This window comes from Oncorhynchus mykiss, chromosome 15 (assembly GCF_057628025.1).
Source record: "Oncorhynchus mykiss isolate SJ-2025 chromosome 15, ASM5762802v1, whole genome shotgun sequence".
Lineage (NCBI taxonomy): Eukaryota > Metazoa > Chordata > Actinopteri > Salmoniformes > Salmonidae > Oncorhynchus > Oncorhynchus mykiss.
In genome coordinates, this window is record NC_143036.1 from 55,140,303 (window position 1) to 55,165,248 (window position 24,946).

General features: G+C 43.4%; 1 protein-coding gene across 4 annotated transcripts in view; it reads left to right on the plus strand.

The window, feature by feature from the left end:
- LOC110490742 (metabotropic glutamate receptor 8) overlaps positions 1–24,660 on the plus strand; it is a 332,500-nt gene extending 307,840 nt beyond the window's left edge. For 2 of the 4 annotated variants that reach the window (XM_036944571.2, XM_090200388.1), the window contains 3 exons: positions 936–1,871; positions 22,134–22,381; positions 23,867–24,660. In XM_036944571.2, coding sequence (XP_036800466.1) covers positions 936–1,871; positions 22,134–22,381; positions 23,867–23,879 — 1,197 coding nt within the window. In that variant the 3' untranslated portion in view covers positions 23,880–24,660. The remainder of the gene's footprint in view (positions 1–935; positions 1,872–22,133; positions 22,382–23,866) is intronic. The other 2 variants (XM_036944570.2, XM_036944572.2) reach the window with 1 other exon arrangement.
- The last annotated feature ends 286 nt before the right edge of the window (positions 24,661–24,946 follow it).

Sequence of the window (24,946 nt, forward strand, 5' to 3'; positions counted from 1 at the left end):
AACAGACTACTATTCTCTCTCGGCAGGCTGCTGAGAACTAGAGCCAGAATATCCCCATTCCATAAACATTTTGTTTCACCTTAACAGTGTTTTCAATTCAAGGTATCCAAAGAATTGAAGAAGGATTCACCGAAGTGCCGGAAGTTACTTTCTTCTGGTGGTTAAATCTCTTCCCTTAGGATCAGTTGTGCCATTGGACATGCTTTTCCTTCATGACATGCTCAAAATGCTTTATGGGATAACTTTAATGAGACCTAAAGTATTGTTTCATCAGGTAACAATGATCAATTATACCCCAGAGAGTTCACGGGTCGGCTTAATGTGTTAATGTGTTGAGCGTTCATAATGCAAGCATGGCCGAATATTACTTTACCACAAAAGAACAGGAAGACATAATAGCACTAAAGGGAAATAAAACACAAATCTAAAACAACAGGTTTCCTCTGCTCTCAGCAGAATCCGCAGCCAGCCAGTTTCCTCTAGTTCTGCTGGATCAGTGCTTTGTGTGCCTGTTCAGAGATAGAGAGAGGAGCTCCGTTCCCATCACCCTGGGCTGTGTTATAAACAGTTTATTAATACACACAAACTGCATCAGACTGATGCAGATGGCCAATTTGTGCCAGCTCTGATTAAACCAGTTTAATTTCTTCGAGATTTATGCCTAGCAGGCAGCACAAGGGAAATGATAAGAAGTTCTTCTTTGGCTAATTACTTTGTGAGTTGCCCTTTGGGAAATGTTTATGCAGGTACAAACAGTTTAACAACAGTAGGCTTTGAAGAAAGCTGTTACACAGTCAGAACTATTCCAGTCAGAACGTTCGTTAGCCAGAAACAGTCTAGAATCACAACCCTTCTAGAACCAAAACCATAATTGAGTCCCAACCTATCTGTCCTCTGATTGGTCTCTCCTCTCTCCTGTGACCTTATGACCCCAGGTAGAGGCCATGCAGTGGCGGGCAGGCGACCCGTCCCTCCCGGCGTCTGTGTGCAGCGTGCCCTGCCGGATGGGTGAAAGGAAGAAGATTGTGAAGGGTGTGCCGTGCTGCTGGCACTGCGAGCGCTGCGAGGGCTATCACTTCCAGGCCAGCGAGTTCAGCTGTGAACTCTGTCCCTACGAACAGCGTCCTGACGCCAACCGAACGGGCTGCCAGAACATCCCCATCATCAAGCTGGAGTGGCACTCGCCCTGGGCCGTCATTCCCGTCTTTATCTCAATGCTAGGCATCATCGCCACCACCTTCGTTATTGTGACCTTCGTCCGCTACAACGAAACGCCCATCGTCAGGGCTTCCGGCCGTGAGATGAGCTACGTGCTGTTGACGGGCATTTTCCTGTGTTATGCAATCACCTTCCTGATGATCGCCGCGCCTGACGTGGTCGTGTGTTCCTTCAGGAGGATCTTTCTGGGTCTGGGGATGTGCTTCAGCTACGCGGCCCTCCTCACCAAGACCAACCGCATCCACCGCATCTTCGAGCAGGGGAAGAAGTCGGTCAGCGCCCCCCGGTTCATCTCCCCGGCCTCCCAGCTGGTCATCACCTTCTCCCTGATCTCAGTGCAGCTCCTGGGGGTGTTTGTATGGTTTGCCGTGGACCCGCCACACACCTTCGTGGACTACGGCGAGCAGCGGACCCAGGACCCGGCGGCGGCTCGCGGCGTGCTGAAGTGTGACATCTCCGACCTGTCCCTGATCTGCTCCTTGGGCTACTCCATCCTACTGATGGTCACATGCACTGTTTACGCCATCAAGACCAGGGGAGTGCCGGAGACCTTCAACGAGGCCAAGCCAATTGGATTTACCATGTACACTACCTGCATAATCTGGCTGGCGTTTATCCCCATCTTCTTCGGGACGGCACAGTCGGCGGAGAGGGTGAGTTGAACAGCTTTTATAACACAGAAACACGCAAAAAAGTGGAGCCTGTGTGTTTCTAATGAATGGATGATTTTGGATGAATGGTCTCTTTCCCATCAGTCAGCTAGGGATTCAGAATGGAGCTGTCGTAATAGCTTAAGTCTAAAGCCCTCACCTTCCCATGTGAATAAGACTGTATTTTCTATCTGAGGGACTAGAGCCAAGTCTTTGCCAGCTTTAATAAGAGGATCATATACAGGGTGTACTCCCTCTCTCTCTCTGGATCACTCTTTGTGTCAGTGTGGGTGTGTCAGGCCTGAACTTCAGAACATATTGCCTTACCTCTTGCCTCGGCTCTAGGCGGTAGATCGGCAAGGTATACACAGCCGAGCAGGGCTCTGGGAAGCTTGAGAAAACAAAAGGTAGTCCCTCTGCATAACCTCTGACCTGCTGTGTGCTGGAGGTCAGGTTTGAGCTAGCTGCACTTGGAGAATGGCACTTCCAGGTCATTTGAAAAGGTTTTCTGCACAGTGGAATTTCAGTGAATGTTCCACTGCTGTTTGGCAGATGGTACATTTCAAATGCAACACCTCCACAATCTTAGAGACCGAGGGAACATAGCTGGGACACTTTACAACAACAAATACCCACAGGAGAGGAAAAGAGAGGGAGAGGAGAAGAAGGTCCTCATTAAAGCTCATCACCGAGTCACACCATTACCCATTTACTTGACTCTGTTGCCATGCGGCTGACACACACTTGTACGATGCCCCAATTAGCCTATAAACAATTGTTGTGTCGAGGTAAGCGTTCAGCTCCACAATGACTCTAGTTGGCAAACTATGTTTGCACTGATGTTACTGGTAAAAACACACACAGCCAGCACGAACATCAACAAGCATTCTCAGTAATAGTGTTACTGGTAAAAACACACACAGCCAGCACAAACATCAACAAGCATTCTCAGTAATTGTGTTACTGGTAAAAACACACACAGCCAGCACGAACATTAACAAGCATTCTTAGTAACAGTTCCAGAAACATTTTACTTGCTATGATGGTGATATGTTATTTATCTACCTTAGTTGAATGCACTGACTGTAAATAGTAAGTCACACGGGATAAGAGTGTCTGCGAAATTACCAAATGTAAATGTGAAAATGAACGTATGAATTGCAAAGCACACTGTGTATTAATTATTGGCTTTATTTTGGGGTGGAGCTCATTAGCATAATACTCAGCATGCTTTGTTCATTTTTAGATTACTTTTATATTTAGTTAATTTAGCAGATGCTCTTATCCCACCATAGTGCCATCAGACTTCTGATAACAATGCAAGGTGAAAGGGGGCCATAAAATGGCGAACAGCTATATATAAAAAAAAATTGAATAGAAAAGTATTTTGAAAATACAAATTACAGCCCCGGAAGGTATCGTGTTACAAAATACATTGGGAGTGTAGTTCAGCCCAGTGTAACACAAAATTACTGAATAGTTAGAAGTAGTCAAATCCATATTTCAAATACATGTAACAGAAATACTGTCCATCTCTGCGCACACACACACACACACACACACGCACGCTGCATAAGTGAATTGGTGTGTGAATGTGTGGATGCACTGGAAAGAATAAGAGCTAAACAGTGCTGTGAATCTGATCATCACTTCCATGTCACTGTGGGGTGTGATGACAGCGGAAGGCTGGTCAACATTTGAATCAAATGAGGGAACTGATTTGTGGGTTTTGACACGTGGAAATGTTGGGAAATATAGGAGAGCATGAGAACAAATTGGGTTTTGATTTTGCAAGGAGTGAACATGTAGATGCTGCTTGTCAAAATGAGGAGACTGATTCAGTTGGTGATAATCGAAGTCTGTCGTTTTGATACAGGCTGAGCGAAATGAACATATACACACACACACACACACACACAAACATGCACCCAGGCCAGACTCGGATCACTATGTCCTCAGGGGTATTTCTATTCTGATGCTTAGATTGACCGTATTGATGTTCTCCAAACACAACCTCTTTTCTCAGTAATCATTGCCTGATCCAATATTCTTCATGCGTGTGTGTGTGTGTGCGTGTGTGTGTGTGTGTGTGTGTGTGTGTGTGTGTGTGTGTGTGTGTGTGCATGCGTGTGTGTGTGTGCATGCGTGTACTGCATCTGCGCGTGTGCACCCGTGTGCGTGTGTGTTTGTGTGTGTTTAGCGCCCATGTTATATGCACTTTACACTCATTGGGATTCAAAGAGGACTTACAGTATTGATTGTAAATGTCAAACTGCTTTATTGTCGTGGCTGGGGAGGTCTAGGATGCTTCCCAAATGGCACCCTATTCCCTATATACAGCACTATAAAGGCCTGGTCAAAGGTAGTGCACTTTATAGAGAAAAGGCTGCCATTTGCGAAAGGTCCGAAGACGGCTGTATGTATCAGGGGCCAGAATTAATGAAGGCAGAAGGTGGTCTCTTTATATAATGACTCTGTATGTACAGTATCTATGACCAGATCAAAGGAGCTGCCTACCAACCACACACATAACATCAACATCCTGGTTGTGTCCCGGCACCGTGTTCCCTATCTAGTGTACTACTTTTGATCAGGGCCCATAGTAGTGCGCTATGAAGGGAAATGGTGACATTTGGGACTCAACCCCTTCCTGTCAGTGGATTGGCTGGAATTGAAATCAACAGTTTTGACAGGTAATCACTTGAATATCATAAATATGTACATAAACAGTAGGCCTACGGTGCACGCTGATTGAATTCAGCCTGTTTCCCTACAACATAGACACTTGTGTAGCATAGGATTTGAACTTAATTAGATGTTGAGGCTACAGCACTTAGACTAAATTGAATCAACCTTAAATCTTCAGTGTTCACCTTCTAGGTGTACCCGTGGGGATGTTGGAGTGTAATGCAGTTGATGTTTTGTAACAGCAACACTACATAACTCTACATAATTGTAAATGATAGTGCTTTGAACGCAGCTCACATGAAGCTCACTGCATGGTGCCTGAGGCGGAGAGGGGAAAGTGGCGGATGGAGGTAAAGCTTTGTCAGTAATGATGTAGTACCATTGGGATAGAGAGGGAATAGGAAGAGAGGGTGGGGAGAGAGAGAGAGGCTTTAGTCAGGGTCAGACACAGATCGAAGGCAAGAGAGGAGGATATTCTAACACAACGTCTCTTGATGCCCTTCCCCGACCAGGCTCTAATAGCCCCAGTGAGACAAGGCTAGCCCCAGCAGAAACCCCCTCAGGACGTTATTATCGGTGGCTCTGCGTGAGTACGGAGGCTGGTGGCCGTTACTCATCGTCCAGCCGAAGGATTTAACGGGCAGGGCCCGCGTAGACACAGTGGCGCGCCCAGGTCATTACCACGTTGGGTATGCAAACATTAAACTGGCCTAATCTGCTTGGACCAATGGACTCTGTACCACACGCCACTGAGGTGACTCCACAGGGTAGGGAGTAGAGATGGAGGAAGGCACAGAGAGGGAAAGAGCAGAGTAGAGGAAAGGAAAGGAGGGAAGGAGAAAAAAACAGAGTGAGAGTGAGTAGTGAAAGAAGCTCTGAATCAGAGCTAGAGATAATTCAGAGATGGATGAAGGGAGGGAAGGAGAAAGGGAAGGAGGGGAGATAGTCATTCTATCCCTCATTCTCCCTCTATCTCAGAGAGCGGTGAGAGAACAGGGACTCAGGAAGGGAGGAAAGGCTAATCCTTCAGAGGAGGAGTGGTAGAGATAAAGAGCAGAGTGATTCAGAGAGAGAGAGAGAGAGAGAGAGAGAGAGAGAGAGAGAGAGACTGTGTGAGTGTAATATTTACTGTTCACTTTTTCTTTTTATTTCACTTTTGTGACTTGCTTTGGCAATGTAAACATGTATTTCCCATGCCAATAAAGCCCCTTGAATTGAATTCAGAGAGATGGAGAGAGAGTGACAGAGAAAGAGAGAGAAGAGAGAGAGAAAGAGAGAGAGAGAGAGGAGCCTGAGAGAGAGAGAGAGACTGAGCACCCCAATCCACAAAAGTGGAGACAAATTTGACCCCAATAACTGCCGTGGGATATGCGTCAACAGCAACCTTGGGAAAATCCTCTGCATTATCATTAACAGCAGACTCTTAACATTTCCTCAGTTAAAACAATGTACTGAGCTAATGTCAAATTGGCTTTTTACCAAATAACCGTACGACAGACCACGTATTCACCCTGCACACCCTAATTGACAAACAAACCCAAACAAATTCAAAGTCTTCGCATGCTTTGTTGATTTCAAAAAAGCTTTCGACTCAATTTGGCATGAGGGTCTGCTATACAAATTGATGGAAAGTGGTGTTGAGGGAAAACATACAACATTATAAAATCCATGTACACAAACAGTTAAAATTGGCAAAGACACACACATTTCTTTCCACAGGGCCATGGGGTCAGACAGGGATGCAGCTTAAGCCCCACCCTCTTTAACATATATCAACGAAATGGCTAAGGTACTAGAACAGTCTGCAGCACCCGGCCTCACCCTACTAGAAGTTGAAATCTACTGTTTGCTGATGATATGGTGCTTCTGTCCCCAACCAAGGATGGCCTACAGCAGCACCTAGATCTTCTGCACAGATTCTGCCAGACCTGGGCCCTGACAGTAAATCTCAGTAAGACCAAAATAATGATGTTCCAAAAAAGATCCAATTGCCAGGACCACAAATACAAATTCCATCTAGACACCGTTGCCCTAGATCACACAAAACACTATACATACCTCAGCCTAAACATCAGTGCCACAGGTAACTTCCACAAAGCTGTGAACGAAGGGCCTTCTATACCATCAAAAGGAACATAAAATTCGACATACCAATTAGGATCTGGATAAAATACTTGAATCAGTTATAGAACCCATTGCCCTTTATGGTTGTGAGGTCTGGGGTCCGCTCACCAACCAAGAATTCACAAAATAGGACAAACACCAAATTGAGACTCTGCATGCACAATTCTGCAAAAATATCCTCTGTGTACAACATAAAACAAATGCCAAATAATGCATGCAGAGTAAAATTAGGCCGATACCCACTAATTATCAGTCCAGAAAAGAGACGTTAAATTCTACAACCACCTAAACCTTCCATGACAAAGCCATCACCTACAGAGAGATGAACCTGGAGAAGAGTCCCCTAAGCAAGCTGGTTCTGGGGCTCTGTTCACAAACACAAACAGACCCCACAGAGCCCCAAGACAGCAACACAATTAGACCGAACCAAATCATGAGAAAACATAGAGATTATTACTTGACACATTGGATAGAATTAACAAAAAAACTGAGCAAACTAGAATGCTATTTTGCCCTACACAGAGAGTACACAGCGACTGACCAGCATTTTGAAATTCTCTGTATTGTTTGATCACATGTACGGAAACACATTGAAAAAAGCGCCATTCATTTTCCAAACGGAATATATTGTGCACTGTAATTGAACAATCCTGATGGGATTTGGAACATTCTTGGCAAACTTCAGTAGAAGAAGACGGTGTCAGATCCCACCATCGAACACAGAGATGCAGCAGACTCCACCATACCTGATAACTGTGACTGACCCAAATTTAAGGAAAGCTGTGACTATGTACAGACTCTGTGAGCATAGCCTTGCTATTGAGACAGGCTCCCGTTGGCAGACTTGGCTCTCAAGAGAAGACAGGCTGTGTGCACACTGCCCACAAAATAAGGTGGAAACTGAGCTGCACTCCCTAACCTCCTGTGAAATGTATGACCATATTAGAGACACATATTTCCCTCAGATTACACAGATACAATTTACAAACCCAATTTAATCATCTCCAATATCTATTGGGTGAAATACCACAGTGTGCATCACAGCAGCAAACACACCATTTTAAATACATCCCATATTTATGTTTTTTATTTTCCCTTTTGTACTTTAACTATTTGTACATAATTTGACACTTGTAATGAGAGAGAGCGCGAGAGAGAGAGAGCGAGAGAGAGAGAGAGACTAAAGTATCTAGCAAATGGCACGGTCAGGAGCATCAGGAGCTGTAGTTTAGGCCCAGTGCTCTATGGAGATTTCACAGAAAGCTTAGCAGGGGTTAGGTCAGAACTGGAATGGTTCAGCTAACATCACAACTCTGTTGTTGGGTTACTCTAGTTGTAATGTATATTGCACTATTGTAGTTAAGGTATCCATCCAGACACAACCAAGCATGCACAAACACACACTGGGCTTGGCCATATCGGCCTAGTTTTGTTTGACGTAGATATCATGATGTCATCAAACAGCATTTCGAAAATCCCTGTATTGTTTGGTCACATGTACGGAAACACATTGAAAAAAAGCGCCATTCATTTTCCAAACGGAATATTTTGTGCACTGTAGTTGAACAATCCTGATGGGATTTGGAACAGTCTTGGCAAACTGCAGTAGAAGGAGACGGTGTCAGATCCCACCATCAAACACAGAGATGCAGCAGACTCCACCATGGGAGACCCTCCCCCCCCCCCCACACACACACACCCTCGGAAAAAGAAAAACGTACAAACGCATAAACGACACGCATTCGTCTTGGGAGAACGAAACCCCAACTCTTTTAAAGCAGCGCCGGGGAGCACTCATTTTACATTGCCTTCACTGAACGACTATGACAACAGACAAAAATAAACATCAAAATGTGAACCTTTCCCGAATGTTCCCCTAGAACGGTTGTTATTGTTCTTCTCACTCACTCTGCAGACAAGACATATTGGAAATGTCAAGCGCATTACAGAGGCTGTCTGCATGACTGGGACGTTTCAGAGGGATAATTCGGGGAAATTACAGAAGGAGTCAAGTCAGTCTGTGTGTGTGTGTGTGTGTGTGTGTGTGTGTGTGTGTGTGTGTGTGTGTGTCAAATCATAGGACATGGCAGATCAGTAACAACACAGTACAGCACGCTGCCTGCTGGCTCCTCATACCTGTAAGATACTGTACTGTGCGGGAGGATTTAGTGACCTAGCACTTATCGGACTCGCCTGCCTTAGTTTTAGGGCTCTGGGGAGGTCTGAGAGAGTGTTTGGAAGGTGTATGGTGATGTGTGAGGTGATCGGGTGAGTATGTGAGAGTATGGGGATTTCATGGGGATAGTGTGAGTGAGTTTTTGCCCTACCTGCCTTTGTTGGCGGCAGGCCCCTTGCGTGTGTATGCGTGTGTGTGTGAGTGCATGTCTGGTGGAAGTGCCAGACCCATCAGCCTGCCTCATGGCTGGGGGACTACGTTTGTGTGTGTGTGTGTGTGTGTGTGTGTGTGTGTGTGTGTGTGTTTGTACTGAGTCGTGTGATTCACAGAAACAGATGTGTGCCATCCTCACTTCTATCACACTGATCATGTGGTGATACACCTATGACAGCAGCAGAGAGACAATGCTGCTACACTATCCAGCTGTGACCAGACCAGATCCGAACCGTGCGAAGACGGCAGAACTGAACCTGCAGTTCATCACGGTCAGACCTGCGATAGTAATGGACGGGGAGTCACTGTAACGGACATGGGCCCAGACTTGTTGTGCTGTTGTGTCCCTCTGTCTCACACAGAGTCCTCTGGGGACATGTGTCCACAGCCTGTGGTAGAGACAGTCAACTGAGCAAAATATCGCCGCTCATAATTAGATCATGTCGATTTAGAAGGCTAGTATGAAACGATGGTGAATTGGAGATGCTGCTAAGCGGATTTGAGAGAAACTCTTAGCTTGTTTACCGTGACTTGTTGTTGTGTGAGTTTTAATTTGGGGATTGGACTTGTTTTCACCCTGTACTGAATGTTGATGGCTTTCCTTGCATATTTTCTTCTAAGGAGTGAGAGCAGACCCAGTGAGTCCATTAGACAAAGATCAATCAGAGGAATAACATTCGCTGTAACGGCAGGAAATACCGTTGGATTGAAGATACTGGGCTGATGTTGATTGTGTTGATTACTATAATTAAAGGACAATTGATTCTGTTACTATTAATGTTATTATAGGGATGATTATTGTCGGTTCGCCAGTAAGCTGTGTTCTTGTTAACCGTCGGGAAGTAACCCGGATCCTCATTATGATTCTCATTATGATCCTCATTATGATCCTCATTATGATCCTCATTATGATTCTCATTATGACGATGTGTAATGTTGCCTTTGACTCCACGGTGGCATCATATGTATTCAACAGTTTTGGAGCAAAGGTGTCATACAGGAGTAGTCCAATTGGAATTGTCACGTGGACTAGAGGTCGACCGACTATGATTTTTCAACGGCGATACCGATACCGATTATTGGAGGACAAAAAAAGACAAAAAGTATACACATTTTTGTAATAATGACAATTGCACCAATACTGAATGAACAATGAACACTTTTATTTTAACTTAATATAATACATATGGGCTTTTGGATGGGTGTTCTTAAGGTGATTCCACAGGTTGGTGGTATTTTTTGATTTAGCCGTTGCTGACCCCATGCTTACATCTTTATCACAAATAAGACACCTTGCTTTCCCTGGTGCCAATTCCATGTAATAGTCCCACACAGGTGCTCTGCTTTTCTCTGCCATCTGTAAAACACACACACAGCTCTGAAGTGACAATGATACTGAAGAGTCTGCTTAGGAGACAAATACTCTCAACTGTTTGAATAAAAATAGAGTTTACGTTGCCTGTGACGAATGTTGAAAACAAAAACTGTCCTTTCTATATGCAGGAAATACTATTTTAATAATGGACATGGTAAAAATTGACTACCAAAGTGCGAGTCATAATTCCCAGGACACCTTCTAGCAAAATCTGAAAAGCGGTTCCTTCATTCGTTTATTCCATAGGATATTTTTAGATTCACTTAAAATAAGGTCTGTGTTTCGTGTAGGCTTACACCACCTTGCCAATTTGATAACTGTGTAGATATCCATAGGACAAGGTAACTCTGATCAATATTGGCTAAATATAAGCGAAGATCTTTTTTTTTGTAGAGTGGATTTCTGAAAATATTTTGACAACCGTTACCTTATCCTAGTGAGATTTACACGGGCATCAAAACGCCGAGGCGGTTTAAGCCTGCACGAAACACAGACCTGATTTGAAGTAGATCAAGACATTCTCTATGGAAGACATGAACGGTAAAATAACGAAGGAACCCCTTTCAAGTTCAGCCGCAAGTTATTACAGGAATTATAACGCGTCGACTATTTCTCTCTAAACCATATACCTTTGACTATTAGGAGCCTGCTGCTGCCTACCACCCCTCAGTCAGACTGCTCTATCAAATATCAGATCATAGACTTAACTATAATAAACACACAGAAATACGAGCCTTAGGTCAAATCTGGAAACGATCATCTCGAAAACAAAACGTTTATTCCGTTCCGTATTTTATCTAACGGGTGGCATCCCTAAGTCTAAATATTCCTGTTACATTGCACAACCTTCAATGTTATGTCATAATTACGTAAAATTCTGGCAAATTAGTTTGCAAAGAGCCAGGCGGCCCAAACTGTTAACTTGACTCTTGACACAATTTCACCTGGTTAATATTGCCTGCTAACCTGGATTTTTTCTAGCTAAATATGCAGGTTTAAAAATATATACTTGTGTATTGATTTTAAGAAAGGTATTGATGTTTATGGTTAAGTACACATTGGAGCAACGACAGTCTCGTTCCTAGGCCGTCATTGAAAATAAGAATGTGTTCTAACTGACTTGCCTAGTTAAATAAAGATAAAATAACTACCTGCTGTGACCCATCCACTGTCCTTGTCCCTCCCACATCTTGTAATTAGACTTTAAGACTGACAGGAGAGATGATGTGTCCCCTGGTGGGTGGGTGGGAGAGAGAGAGAGAGAGAGAGAGAGAGAGAGAGAGAGACTGAATAAGTTTAGGATCCTCCAGCGCTCACTACAGCCAGCTTACTCATAAAAGCCCTTTTAGGACAGGCCATCCCAAGGACACCTAAACTCATTACTGGAAGCATTCACATGTGCGCAGGGGGTGTAAGTGAGAGAGAGTCGCAGAGAGAAAGAGAGAGGTGGGCGGTGGGAGAGCACAGCACGTGTCATCTGGTTGGTCGCTTGTCACAGCTAAGTGTATGAGTCAAGGATGAGTTTTGTAATTGGAGCGCGACGGAATGCAATTCGGAATTCGGTGGAATGCTTAGTTCCGGCAACGACCCACGCTTTAGTGCGCCTGTCTTCCCTGATATTCCTCGCTTTAAACCCAAACCTGCAGTGCCTGAACTGTGATGTAGTAATGCAGTATTGAGCATTAGAGATGTTTTTTCTTAAAGCCCGTCACATGCTGGGAGTGGTGAGACTGGACAGGCACTCTCTCTCAGGTTAATATTTAAGGTGCGTGTTCGGCCTCCAAGAGAGCTAAAGCATAAACATAAATGCAGACACACACACACACACACACACACACACACACACACACACACACACACACACACACACACACACACACACACACACACATTTGGTATGGGCCCTCAGATCTTCAAAAGGATACAGCTGCACCATTGAGAGCATCTTGACTGGCTGCTTCACCGCTTGGTATGGCATCTGCTTGACATGCGACCGTAAGGCGCTACAGGGGGTAATGTGTCCGGCCCAATACATCACTGGGGCCAAGCTTCCTGCCATCCAGGATCTCTATACCAGGCGGTGTCAGAGGAAGGCCCTAGAATTTGTCAAAGACTCCAGGCATCCAAGTCATAAACTGTTCTCTCTGCTTCTCTGTTCACTCTGCCAGAGAGTGAATTCTGGGTCGAAACTCAGTGGACTCTATCCACATTCACCACATACTATACTGGCATTACAACGCACACACACACACAGACACACACACACAGAAACACTTTCACACTCTTCACATACGCTGCTGCTACTCTGTTTATTATCTAAAGTATCCTGATTGTCTAGTCACCTTTACTCCTACCTACATGTGCATATTAGTTCAATTACCTCAACTACCTCGTACCCTTGCACATTGACTGGGAGCCGGTACTCCTTGTATATTGTCTTGTTATTACCTCGTACCCTTGCACATTGACTGGGAGCCGGTACTCCTTGTATATAGTCTTGTTGTTACCTCGTACCCTTGCACATTGACTCAGAGCCGGTACTCCTTGTATATAGTCTTGTTGTTACCTCATACCCTTGCACATTGACTCGGAGCCTGTACTCTTTGTATACAGTCTTGTTGTTACCTCGTACCCTTGCACATTGACTCGGAGCCTGTACTCTTTGTATATAGTCTTGTTGTTACCTCGTACCCTTGCACATTGACTCAGAGCCTGTACTCCTTGTATATAGTCTTGTTGTTACCTCGTACCCTTGCACATTGACTCTGAGCCGGTACTTCTTGTATATAGTCTTGTTGTTACCTCGTGCCCTTGCACATTGACTCAGAGCCTGTACTTCTTGTATATAGTCTTGTTGTTACCTCGTACCCTTGCACATTGACTCTGAGCCGGTACTCCTTGTATATAGTCTTGTTGTTACCTCGTACCCTTGCACATTGACTCAGAGCCGATACACCTTGTATGTAGTCTTGTTATTACCTCGTACCCTTGCACATTGACTCGGAGCCTGTACTCCTTGTATATAGTCTTGTTGTTACCTCGTACCCTTGCACATTGACTCGGAGCCTGTACTCCTTGTATATAGTCTTGTTGTTACCTCGTGCCCTTGCACATTGACTCTGAACCGGTACTCCTTGTATATAGTCTTGTTGTTACCTTGTGCCCTTGCACATTGACTCGGAGCCTGTACTCCTTGTATATAGTCTTGTTGTTACCTCGTACTCTTGCACATTGACTCGGAGCCGGTACTCCTTGTATATAGTCTTGTTGTTACCTTGTGCCCTTGCACATTGACTCGGAGCCGGTACTCCTTGTATATAGTCTTGTTGTTACCTCGTACCCTTGCACATTGACTCGGAGCCGGTACTCCTTGTATATAGTCTTGTTGTTACCTCGTACCCTTGCACATTGACTCGGAGCCGGTACTCCTTGTATATAGTCTTGTTGTTACTTCGTACCCTTGCACATTGACTCAGAGCCTGTACTCTTTCTATATAGTCTTGTTGTTACCTCGTGCCCTTGCACATTGACTCAGAGCCGGTACTCCTTGTATATAGTCTTGTTGTTACCTCGTACCCTTGCACATTGACTCGGAGCTGTGCTTGTTGTTATTTCGCTGAACACTAGATGGTTTAATTGTATTTTTGGCAGTGAAACGAGTCTACTCAGTAAAGAATGTATTATTTTTATTTGGCGTACCCCCGACGGCATTCCGCGTACCCCTGGGGTACCCCAGTTTGGGAATACCTGCATTAGTTACTAATTACCTGTCCAAAATTGTAATCAGTAATGTAACTTTTGGATTACCCAAACTCGGGTAACATAATCTGATTACATTCTGTTACTTTTAGATTACTTTCTCCTTAAGAGGCATTAGAAGATGACAAAAATGTATGTTTCTAATTGAACGACATCTATTGCAGTATAAATCAATGTTAAAGTTTACATAGCTGGCCATATGTGGATGTTAATTTTTACTTTATGGGTTGGTTATGTAGGCTTCTTTTCACCCATCGCTTTCTACTACACATAATAATACTATTAAATTATATCTTTACATTAAATACCAAAGTCTATCAGTATTCCAGTCAGGGTAGCCTAGTGGTTAGAGCATTGGACTCGTAACCAAAAGGTTGCAAGTTCAAATCCCCGAGCTGACAAGGTACAAAATCTGTCGTTCTGCCCCTGAACAGGCAGTTAGCCCACTGTTCCTAGGCCGTCATTGAAAATAAGAATTTGTTCTTAACTGACTTGTATAGTAAAATTTTAAAAAATCCAATAAATGGTATACCCCCTGATCTTCAAGAATAGGACATGGAAATATGGAAGTATAGATTAGCCTAATTGTTTTACCTGAGCATAACCCCATAACTAAGGACTTATTAGCCAGCCCTACGCTGTTGTTTATGATTTTGTTGTCATGGAGGACTGATTGGGCTCGCATGCTTTGAGCACTACTGAAAAGTGCTATTTACATGTGAAAAATTAATGCCATATTTATAGTACTATTGTTTACCTCTTTGTTGGTGACACTTTATCTTGAAAATATGCAGCTGTTTAAAGGGCAAATCCACAGATGAAACAATAACAAAATGCTTGCCCCGCCTCTGTTTTGGATAAAAAGCTGAGGGATGGGCCTGGAGAAATGTAACCACTCTCAGATTAATAGACAGAGCTATGGATGCAAGGACTGACAATCCATGTTAGAAAAAATATTGTTTTAGCCATGTTATGAGGTTATACAGGGTTTGTTAATATTTACAATGCGTACAAACATTGGAGTAAAACAAGCTTATATTTTGGGTTCTCATGGAGTGTGACAGTTGAACTAAGCTCAAGAGGCAATATAATATAATATAATATATAATATATAATATAATAATATAATATAATATAACAAGTTATATTCTTCAAGGATCAATGGATATATATGAGAGCAAATCAAATGTATTTATATAGACCTTCGTACATCAGCTGATATCTCAAAGTGCTGTACTGAAACCCAGCCTAAAACCCCAAACAGAAAGCAATGCAGGTGTAGAAGCACGGTGGCTAGGAAAAACTCCCTAAAAAGGCCAAAACCTAGGAAGAAACCTAGAGAGGAACCAGGCTATGTGGGGTGGCCAGTCCTCTTCTGGCTGTGCCGGGTGGAGATTATAACAGAACATGGCCAAGATGTTCAAATGTTCATAAATGGCCAGCATGGTCCAATAATAATAAGGCAGAACAGTTGAAACTGGAGCAGCAGCACGGCCAGGTGGACTGGGGACAGCAAGGAGTCATCATGTCAGGTAGTCCTGAGGCATGGTCCTAGTGCTCAGGTCCTCCGAGAGAGAGAAAGAAAGAGAGAAAGAGAGAATTAGAGAGAGAGCACACTGCGCCAACCGAGAGCAGAAGTGTGATTCACATCAATGAGCTATGTAGATATCAGTAATCAGTGATATCCGTATCGCCGTAGACCACACCACTGCTGTCATTACCTCCAAGCCTTTATTCAAGTTGGATCATCTGGGATGCCGACAGCAGCAATCTTGGACTGTAGCCTTCAAAAGCCTATTCCTGCTCTTTTCCCACGATCCGTCAAACACATTTGGTGTGTCATCGTAGTGGTCTCTGACTTGTGTTTAGACTCACTCAGGTGGAACAAATTTAAACTTGTGCCTTTTTTCAATGCTGGTTTGAATGTCATTGAGAAAACAGAGAAGTGTTTTACGATTGTTTTCCACAAACATCCTTTTTGAATTTAAAAGTAATCCTCGAAGTCAAACCTCTAGTTTTTTTAAAAGTATCTGTAATCTGATGACAATATTTTTGCTCGTAACGTAACGGATTACAGTAAAAAAAAAAAAGAGAAAGTAATCTATTACATGTAATGGATTACATGTAATCCGTTACTCCCCAAACCTGTGGTTTAAGTGATGGAGGTAATGACACAAAGCCTAGAGTATTGATTTCTCTAAAGACAGCTTTATACCATAGGAAGGAGAGCAGTGGTGGCTAGCAGAGTGGAGCTAATTGCCCTATTCACAGCGGGTCAGCCCCACTAAAGCACATATTTACCTTTTCCACCTATCATACCTGCCCAGCGAGGGAGAGATGGAGAGATGGAGGAGTGATCAAGAGGAGAGAAAGAGAGAGAGGGAGGGAGAGAGACCAAGAAAGAGGGAGAGAGAGAGCGAGAGTGTGTGTGTGTGTGTGTTTGTGTTTGTGTATGTGTGGCTGTACAACAAACATCTGCTGGCTCCCGAGTAGTGCAGCGCTCTAAAGCAATGCATTTCAGTGCTAGAGGCGTCACTACAGACCCTGGTTCGATTCTAGGCTGTATCACAACTGCCCATAGGGCAGCGCCGAATTGGCTTAGGGTTTGGACGGGGTAGGCAGCCATTGTAGATAGGAATTTGTTCTTAACTGACTTGCCCAGTTAAATAAAGGTTAAATACGTCTGCTGGGTGGATCCTCCTGCTCTCAGCAGAGTGTAATGGATAGTGCTATCTCCAGACGTCTGCTATCTCCAGACGTCTGCTATCTCCAGACGTGCTGCTTTTATAAGGGAGGGCTTAGTGCTCTGAGGACTGCCTCTCTCTATTGCTCTCTTTTTCCTTTCTCACTCACTGTTTTTTTCTCTTTTTCTCCCTCTTTGACTGTCATTCGATCTCTCGTCTTTTTCATTCTCCCCGTCTCTCCCCTATTCCCTTCTCTCTTTCTCTCTCTTTCTCCTCTCTCCCTCCTCCCCTCTCTTTCTCTCCTCCGTTTCCCTTCTCTCTTTCTCTCATCGGAGATCACTCTCTGTATGTACACACCGTCCTGTCAGTGCTCTGCTCTCTCTGCCCACGTTCACCCGGGGCTCCTTCTGCTGTAATCTACAGCTTAATCTACAGCTTAAGCTGCTCTATATCCTATTAAAGTAGATAACACAGACCGTTGTGAAGATAAACTCAGATCAGATATTAGGAGTTGAGTGTCCATGTCGTTGAATGAGCATTTGATGAGTCACTGAAGAGGGAATTGGGGCCAGTCCCATATGGCACTCTATTCTTCACATATAGGGCACCAAAAGTATTGCTCCAAAATGGAGTGAATCCTAACTTCCACTTAAATCAACATTTCCTTTAGTCATGCATCAATGTCAGTGGAAGACAGTGACATTTTGAATTAAATTGTCGTTTTTTTTGGTAGGATTCTTCCCTACCTTAGTCTGGCTGTATGAGTAGTACCTACTGCATAAATGCCCTATAATGCGTTCTCTAGCCTATTCTCCCTCCAGGCAGCTGTTGTTGTGTTGGTACGATATGTTCTCTCCAGAGCTGATGTGAGAGGAAAGGGATGTCACAGGGACAGAGAGCTTAGCTAACAGGGTGACCTGCTATATGAGTCACACCTGGCTGGCATTGAAGAGCTGCTCACACATAGATTCTACACTCACACCATTCTTCCATTGGAAATTCCATCATTTGGTGTTTTGTTGATGGTGGTAGAAAACGCTGTCTCAGGCGCCGCTTCAAGTTTCCCCATAAGTGTTTAACTGGGTTGAGATCTGGTGACTGAGATGGCCATGGATATAGGATATGGTTTACATGGTTTTCATGCTCATCAAACTGTTTTGGATGGGAGAATTGTCATCCTATGGGGGGGGCATGGCCATCATAGCCAAAATAATGGCCTGCCAAGCATTTTTTTAACACACATTTTTTGACACCCTAATGATGGCACGTTAATTGCTTAATTAACTCAGGAACCACACCTGTGTGGAAGCACCTGCTTTCAATAACCTTTGTTACCCTCATTTATTCAAGTGTTTCCTTTTATTTTGGCAGTTACCTGTAGCTAGCAGATCGAAACAGGCTAATGTGATGCTCCATTAGACGTGACAGGAGGGGTACTGTTATGCATAGCATAGAGCATTTTCGACCTACCTTAACTTGGTGACACCATATTCGTTCTCGATTCGGCTAAACATGTGTCTTTTGAAATAGAGAAGATGTCGGCGTACACGTTGTTGGATTACTTCGCGGAGCAAAACATGTATTTATTTTTAATAAAACAGCCTTTTCTCAAGTTCAAGATACATGTTTGGCCGAACGAAGATAAGGTTGGTTGAAAAATCTCTGTGCGACGCCAAGCAGTAGCGATCCTGTAACGGCTAACGGTGCATTACATTAGCCCTCTAGCTAACTGACACCTATAACGCTGACGCTAGTTGACACCCACTGACACACAGATAACACTGCTGCCATGCCGAAGTCGTGGCATGCAGGCCTCGAGGCCTGCCTAGAGATGTGTACCAGTCCACACCGTTAGTACATTGTCAGAGCACATTGTGCACACGCATGCATTATGTACCCATACACACACACACGAGTAGTGGAACATAGAGAGTGAACAAATGTGAACGATGAGGAAGGCCAGTGATGAAGATGCCTCTAGCAACTTGCTGGCCCAGCGTGATGACTCAACCACGATTTATGGCATTGTTTGAAAGACATCTGAGGGCTATCATAGGGGTCAAACACACCGTGTCTGTGACAATTTCGATGAAGAGACATTCTCACAGAAGTCCTAGGGTCATTGAAGCCAGGAGAGGTGAAGACTGATGAAACTTGAATCGACTAAATGAATGTTACTGTGTGAATTAAATTGCCATGTTCGGATTGTTTCAAGAGTTCATAAAGAGCTATGTTTCATTATACTGTAAGTGCTATGGATTTATTGTCACAAAGAAACTGTGTTACTCGGTACGCTTGACGGCGGATAGTTCAGAGGAGCGACACAGGAGCGACACAGTGTTGAGGTGTGGTGATTAGATTAGAGAATGCCTGGAATGTTTTGGGCCGTGCAAAGGGATGTTAATTAGACGATAGGCGATACAGGTAGTTGGCACTCTTGGAATACTACAAGATGGGTTTAAACTTAGATCATGTTATTGGTTAACCCATCTCCTGATGTACGTATGTATGTCATAGCGGTGCATTTTCTATGCTGTTAAGACTCATTATTTTTTGGTTTTATTTTTTCATGAGAAGGTTTCTGGTGTCCATCATTTGTTTATTGTATTCTTATTGTGTAACTGTAATAATTATGGCTACTTTTAAATGGATACGAACCGTAGTTCTCAAATTTCCGATTAATATTACTTATTATTATTTGGTGAAATGTCTAATGGTAAATGTTATTCACAAAATACATAGCATACAGTGCCTTGCAAAAGTATTCATCCCCTTGGCATTTTTCCTATTTTGTTGCATTTCAACCTGTAATTTAAATGTATTTATTTTTTTATTTCATGTAAAGGACATACACAAAATAGTCCAAATTGGTGAAGTGAAATGATAAAAACAACATTTTTTTTATTTTTTAAAGAAAATTCAAAATCGAAAAGTGGTGTGTGCGTATCTATTCACCCCATTTGCTATGAAGCCCCTAAATAAGATTTGGTGCAACCAATTATCTTCAGAAGTCACATAATTAGTTAAATAAAGTCCACCTGTTTGCAATCTAAGTGTCACATGATCTGTCACATGATCTCAGTATATATACACCTGTTCTGAAAGGCCCCAGAGTCTGAAACATCACTAAGCAAGCAGCATCACCAAGCAAGCAGCACCATGAAGACCAAGGAGCTCTCCAAACTGGTCAGGGATAAAGTTGTGGAGAAGTACAGATCAGGGCTAGGTTATAAAAAAAATTATTCTGAATCTTTGAACATCCCACGGAGCACCATTTTTAAATCCATTATTAAAAAATGGAAAGAATATGGCACCACAACAAACCTGCCAAGAGAGGGCCACCCACCAAAACTCACGGACCAGGCAAGGAGGGCATTAATCAGAGAGGCAACAAAGAGACCAAAGATAACCCTGAAGGAGCTGCAAAGCCCCTTCAAAGAGTATCTGTCCATAGGACCTCTTTAAGCCGTACACTCCACAGAGCTGGGCTTTACGGAAGAGTGGCCAGAAAAAAGCAATTTATTAATGAAAGAAAATAAGCGAACACGGTTGCTGTTTGCCAAAAGGCATGTTAGAGACTCCTCAAACATATGGAAGAATTAACTCTGGTTAGATGAGACTAAAATTTAGCTTTTTGGCCATCAAGTAAAACGCTATGTCTGGCGCAAACACAACACCTCTCATCCACCCGAGACTACCATCCCCACAGTGAAGCATGGTGATGGCAGCATCATGCTGTGGGGATGTTTTTCATCGGCGGGGACTAGGAAACTGGTCAGAATTGATGGAATGATGGATGGCTTTAAATACAGAGAAATGATTGAGTGAAACGGACAATAACCCTAAGCATAATGCTAAAGCAACACTCAAGTTGTTTAAGGGGAAGCATTTTAAATGTCTTGGAATGGCCTAGTCAAAGCCCAGACCTCAATCAAATTGAGAATCTGTGCTATGACTTAAAGATTGCTGTACATCAGCGGAACGCTTACAACTTGAAGGAGCTGGAGCAGTTTTGCCTTGACGATTGGGCAAAAATCCCAATGGCTAGATGTGCCAAGTTTATAGAGACATACCCAAGAGACTTGCAGCTGTAATTGTTGCAAAAAGGTGGCTCTACAAAGTATTGACTTTGGGGGGTGAAAAGTTATGCTTATGTTTTTTCTTCTTATTTCTTGTTTGTTTCACAATAAAACATATTTGGCATCTTAAAAGTGGTAGGCATCAAATTATACAACCCCCCACAAAAAATATATATTTTAATTCCAGGTTGTAAGGCAACAAAATAGGAAAAATGCTAAGGGGGGTGAGTACTTTCGCAAGCCACTGTATATGCTTGGTCTAACTATGCATCTCATCTCAAGGTTAACTCAATCATTAAATGATAGGACATTGATTGCAAGACATTAGTTCCTTTGTCCCTTAGCCTCTTAATAATTGCATAACGGTAAACCTAGACACGTGCATCTTATAGTATTCCGAGTGGTGATGCAAGGTTCGCAACCTTGGCGATACTGGACACGATTATGGACATTATCATTCACATGATAATGGAGTCGTATTGATGAGTGTAGTTTATTATATTCAACATAATGTTTGGATCATTTCTACCACCCTACACACACACACACACACACACACACACACACACACACACACACACTCACTCACAAGCGCACACACACTTCAACGTATAAGCCTTTTCTCATCTTCTTTCCGGATGCTCTCATTAGAGAGGATATACTGTAAATTGGTATTACTGTCAACATGTGTAATCTGTTCACGCCTGTTCTCTCTTGGCGAGGGAGGAGGCGGTGGAGCACTGGTTTGTTTTCCTCCTCAGCGGAACGCTACGCTGGCTAGCCGGGGCTGTGTTGTGCTGTTGTGACTGAAGAAGCGTGACTGGCCATCTGCTAGCTGTGATTCCTACACCATGCTATAGTCAGGGATGGACACAGATGAGTGGCTGCGCTTTGAGAGGAATCCTTCCGACGGTGGAGGGGTCTGTGTGTGTGTGTGTGTGTGTGTTGTAGGGTTATCAGCGTATGGTTTATATCAGCGTATGGTTTATATCAGCGTATGGTTTATATCAGCGTATGGTTTATATCAGCGTAGATTGGTCGGTATACAGTTGTTAGTGGTTACAGTATATTGATGCCTTTACTCTCTTCCTCCCTCCCTCCCCCTCTCCCTCCCTCCCTCCTTCCTCTCCCTCCCTCCCTCCCTCCTTCCTCTCCCTCCCTCCCCAGATGTACATCCAGACCACCACCCTGACTATCTCGCTCAGCCTCAGCGCCTCTGTCTCTCTGGGGATGTTGTACATGCCCAAGGTCTACGTCATCATCTTCCACCCGGAGCAGAACATCCCCAAACGTAAACGCAGCTTCAAGGCCATAGTCACCGCCGCCACCATGTCAGGAAAGCTGCAGAAGGGAGGCGACCGGCCCAACGGAGAGGTCAAGACGGAGCTGTGTGAGAGCATGGAGACCAACAGTGAGTAAGAACACACCTTTACTAACCTATACATAATACACTTATATATCTAATTATGTATTGTATACACCTATACTAACAGTATACATATATATAGTACATCTACACCAGGGTTCCCCAACTGACGGCCCATGGGCTGAATGGTTTTATTTGGCCCCTTGAATTTTCATTGTTGGACATAAGACTGTCAAAACACCGGGAAATCACCTACAAGTAATACATTTTTGGGGGAAATCTGTCCTCAACTATTCCCACGCATAGTAGAGAGACACGTGATCGTATACAAACGTCAGCAAGATTTGAAATTGTTATGTTTTAGTCAAACATATCTGCTTGGGATTCTTGCAGTCAATTTGTAATTCTGTTCCGGCCCCCCCGACCATCCGCTCAAAAAAAATCCGCCCCCCCGTGGCTGAATCTAGTTGATGATCCCTGATCTACACTAATATAACTACCAATCTATACACCTACACTCATAGAACGAATCTGTAGCTCTACAATTACACACAACAGAAATAATCGATACAACTACGCTGATATAAGCAACCTTTTGATAATCTCTACAACTACAGTATGACAGTAGTAACATGTAAGTTGGGCCCTTTTTCGTATCTCATTCAAATATCAGTCTTTTAATAACAACAAAAAAATGTCATGTCTGAATTGTTAACGATGTTCTTGAGAGAGCTTGAGTGCTGCAACCTGTTTTTGGGGCACTGTTGTTTACTTCACATACAGAGTGTTAAAATGAGCTTCCCATTCAGCTTAACTATGTGGAGCAGCTTACTTAAACGTTGTGTGAGGAGCCAGTCTTCCCTCATCGACACTACGACCTGGAAATATTTTTCTTTCACCAGTGGAGATTCAGAATGTTCCGTGGGTGCTCTGAGAGGTTTAAACGGTTCTGGAGTGGTTGGGGTAATTAGGCTTCGTTTACTCTGTTCCGTGTTCTGAACTGCAGCATTTGAACTATTTCTTCATCACAGACCTGAACGCCCAGAAGTCTCGCAGTCAGCAGTTTGGTCGGCTAGAATAACGCACACACACGCGCACGCACACACACACACACACACACACACACACACACACACACACACACACACGCACACAGAGTTCATTTTCACAAACCACAGTCTGCCTGAGACATCATTTTCAAACTCTACCTGCCTAGGGTTTGTGTTGTGTGAAGAAGAAATTGTTGGAACAGTTTTGATTCCCACAGTTTGACATAGTGTCTCCTTTAAAATCCTCCTTAACAAAGCGGGCACGGGGCACCGTCTTGACGATAGCTCAGCGCCAGCGGTCCGCGGTCGCTTAAAAACAACTGACATTTACAACCAACAGCTACAGGGGACATGTAACATAACGGACTTGACAAACACAGTCTCAGACCCCAGATGCAGGTGTGCACTAATATTACACTCAATAGGAAATATATATCTCCTGATATATTTCCTCTCCTCTCTTCCCCTCTTTTCCCCCCTGGCAGCTTCATCAACTAAGACAACATATGTCAGCTACAGTAATCATGCCATCTGAACATCTGAACAGCACCAAAGTGGAGGGAGGTTTCCCAGGGGCGAGAACAGCTGAGGGAAGGAGCTGTCACTCAGACCGACAGATGACGGCCTGATGGACGTAAAGACGGACAGACAGATGGAACTCCCACCACCACCGCTAACCAAGCATGAGACATTTTATATTGTTCTGACAGCATCAAACCGACACAAACCACCAGAGAGGCGGGACCACAAAGACCAACCACCAATCAGTGGGCCCCGTTCGCTCTCTTCCTGTAAATCACAGCACAACGGTCCTGCCATAAACTTTGAACTAACCGTGGAAAAAAGAGACTTAACGGTTTTAAAAAAATAATCCCCTGCAGGCTCTATGGTCGAGAGAAAAAAATGAAGAAAAAAGAAGAAAAAGATAAAACAACATGGTGTAAAAGTTATACACAAGGGAGATGTATATGGGAGATAAAAAGTCATTAAAAAGAGTTTTAAAAAAATTAAATATTTAAAAGAGAAAATAGAATAAACTATGAGAATCGACCATTATGTTTATTGTTATTCTACTTGTAAGTATTTTTGTGGTTGTGAAGATTTTTTCATTCTTGTCCCATCTGTCGTGCGACCTTGCATACTCAGAAAGTTTGTCTCTTGTATCGATTGGCTAACTGGATGGGTAGCCCTGGCTTGTGAATCTGTAAATGCCCTGGTTGAAGCATGCCAGTTTTTATACAAATGATTTATTTATAATAAAGGAATGTTTTGCAAATGTGTAGATTTGTTGCTTGTGCTTTTAAGATACAACACAGACACCAATTTGATATTTTTGTTTATTACTATATTTGTGACAAAGTCTTCTCGATTCGGTCTTCTGTAGCAAAATTTGAAATTGCGTTTTTTACATTGGATAAAAGTAGAGACTCAGAGCTAGAAAATTGTATATCATACACTACAGTTGAGGAACAGTGGGAAAGTAATTCTGATTTGAAAGGTGATAAACGTGGCCTTTGAATGTTTTGGTACACCCACTGGAGAGCTCTCCTTTGTCTACACCCGTT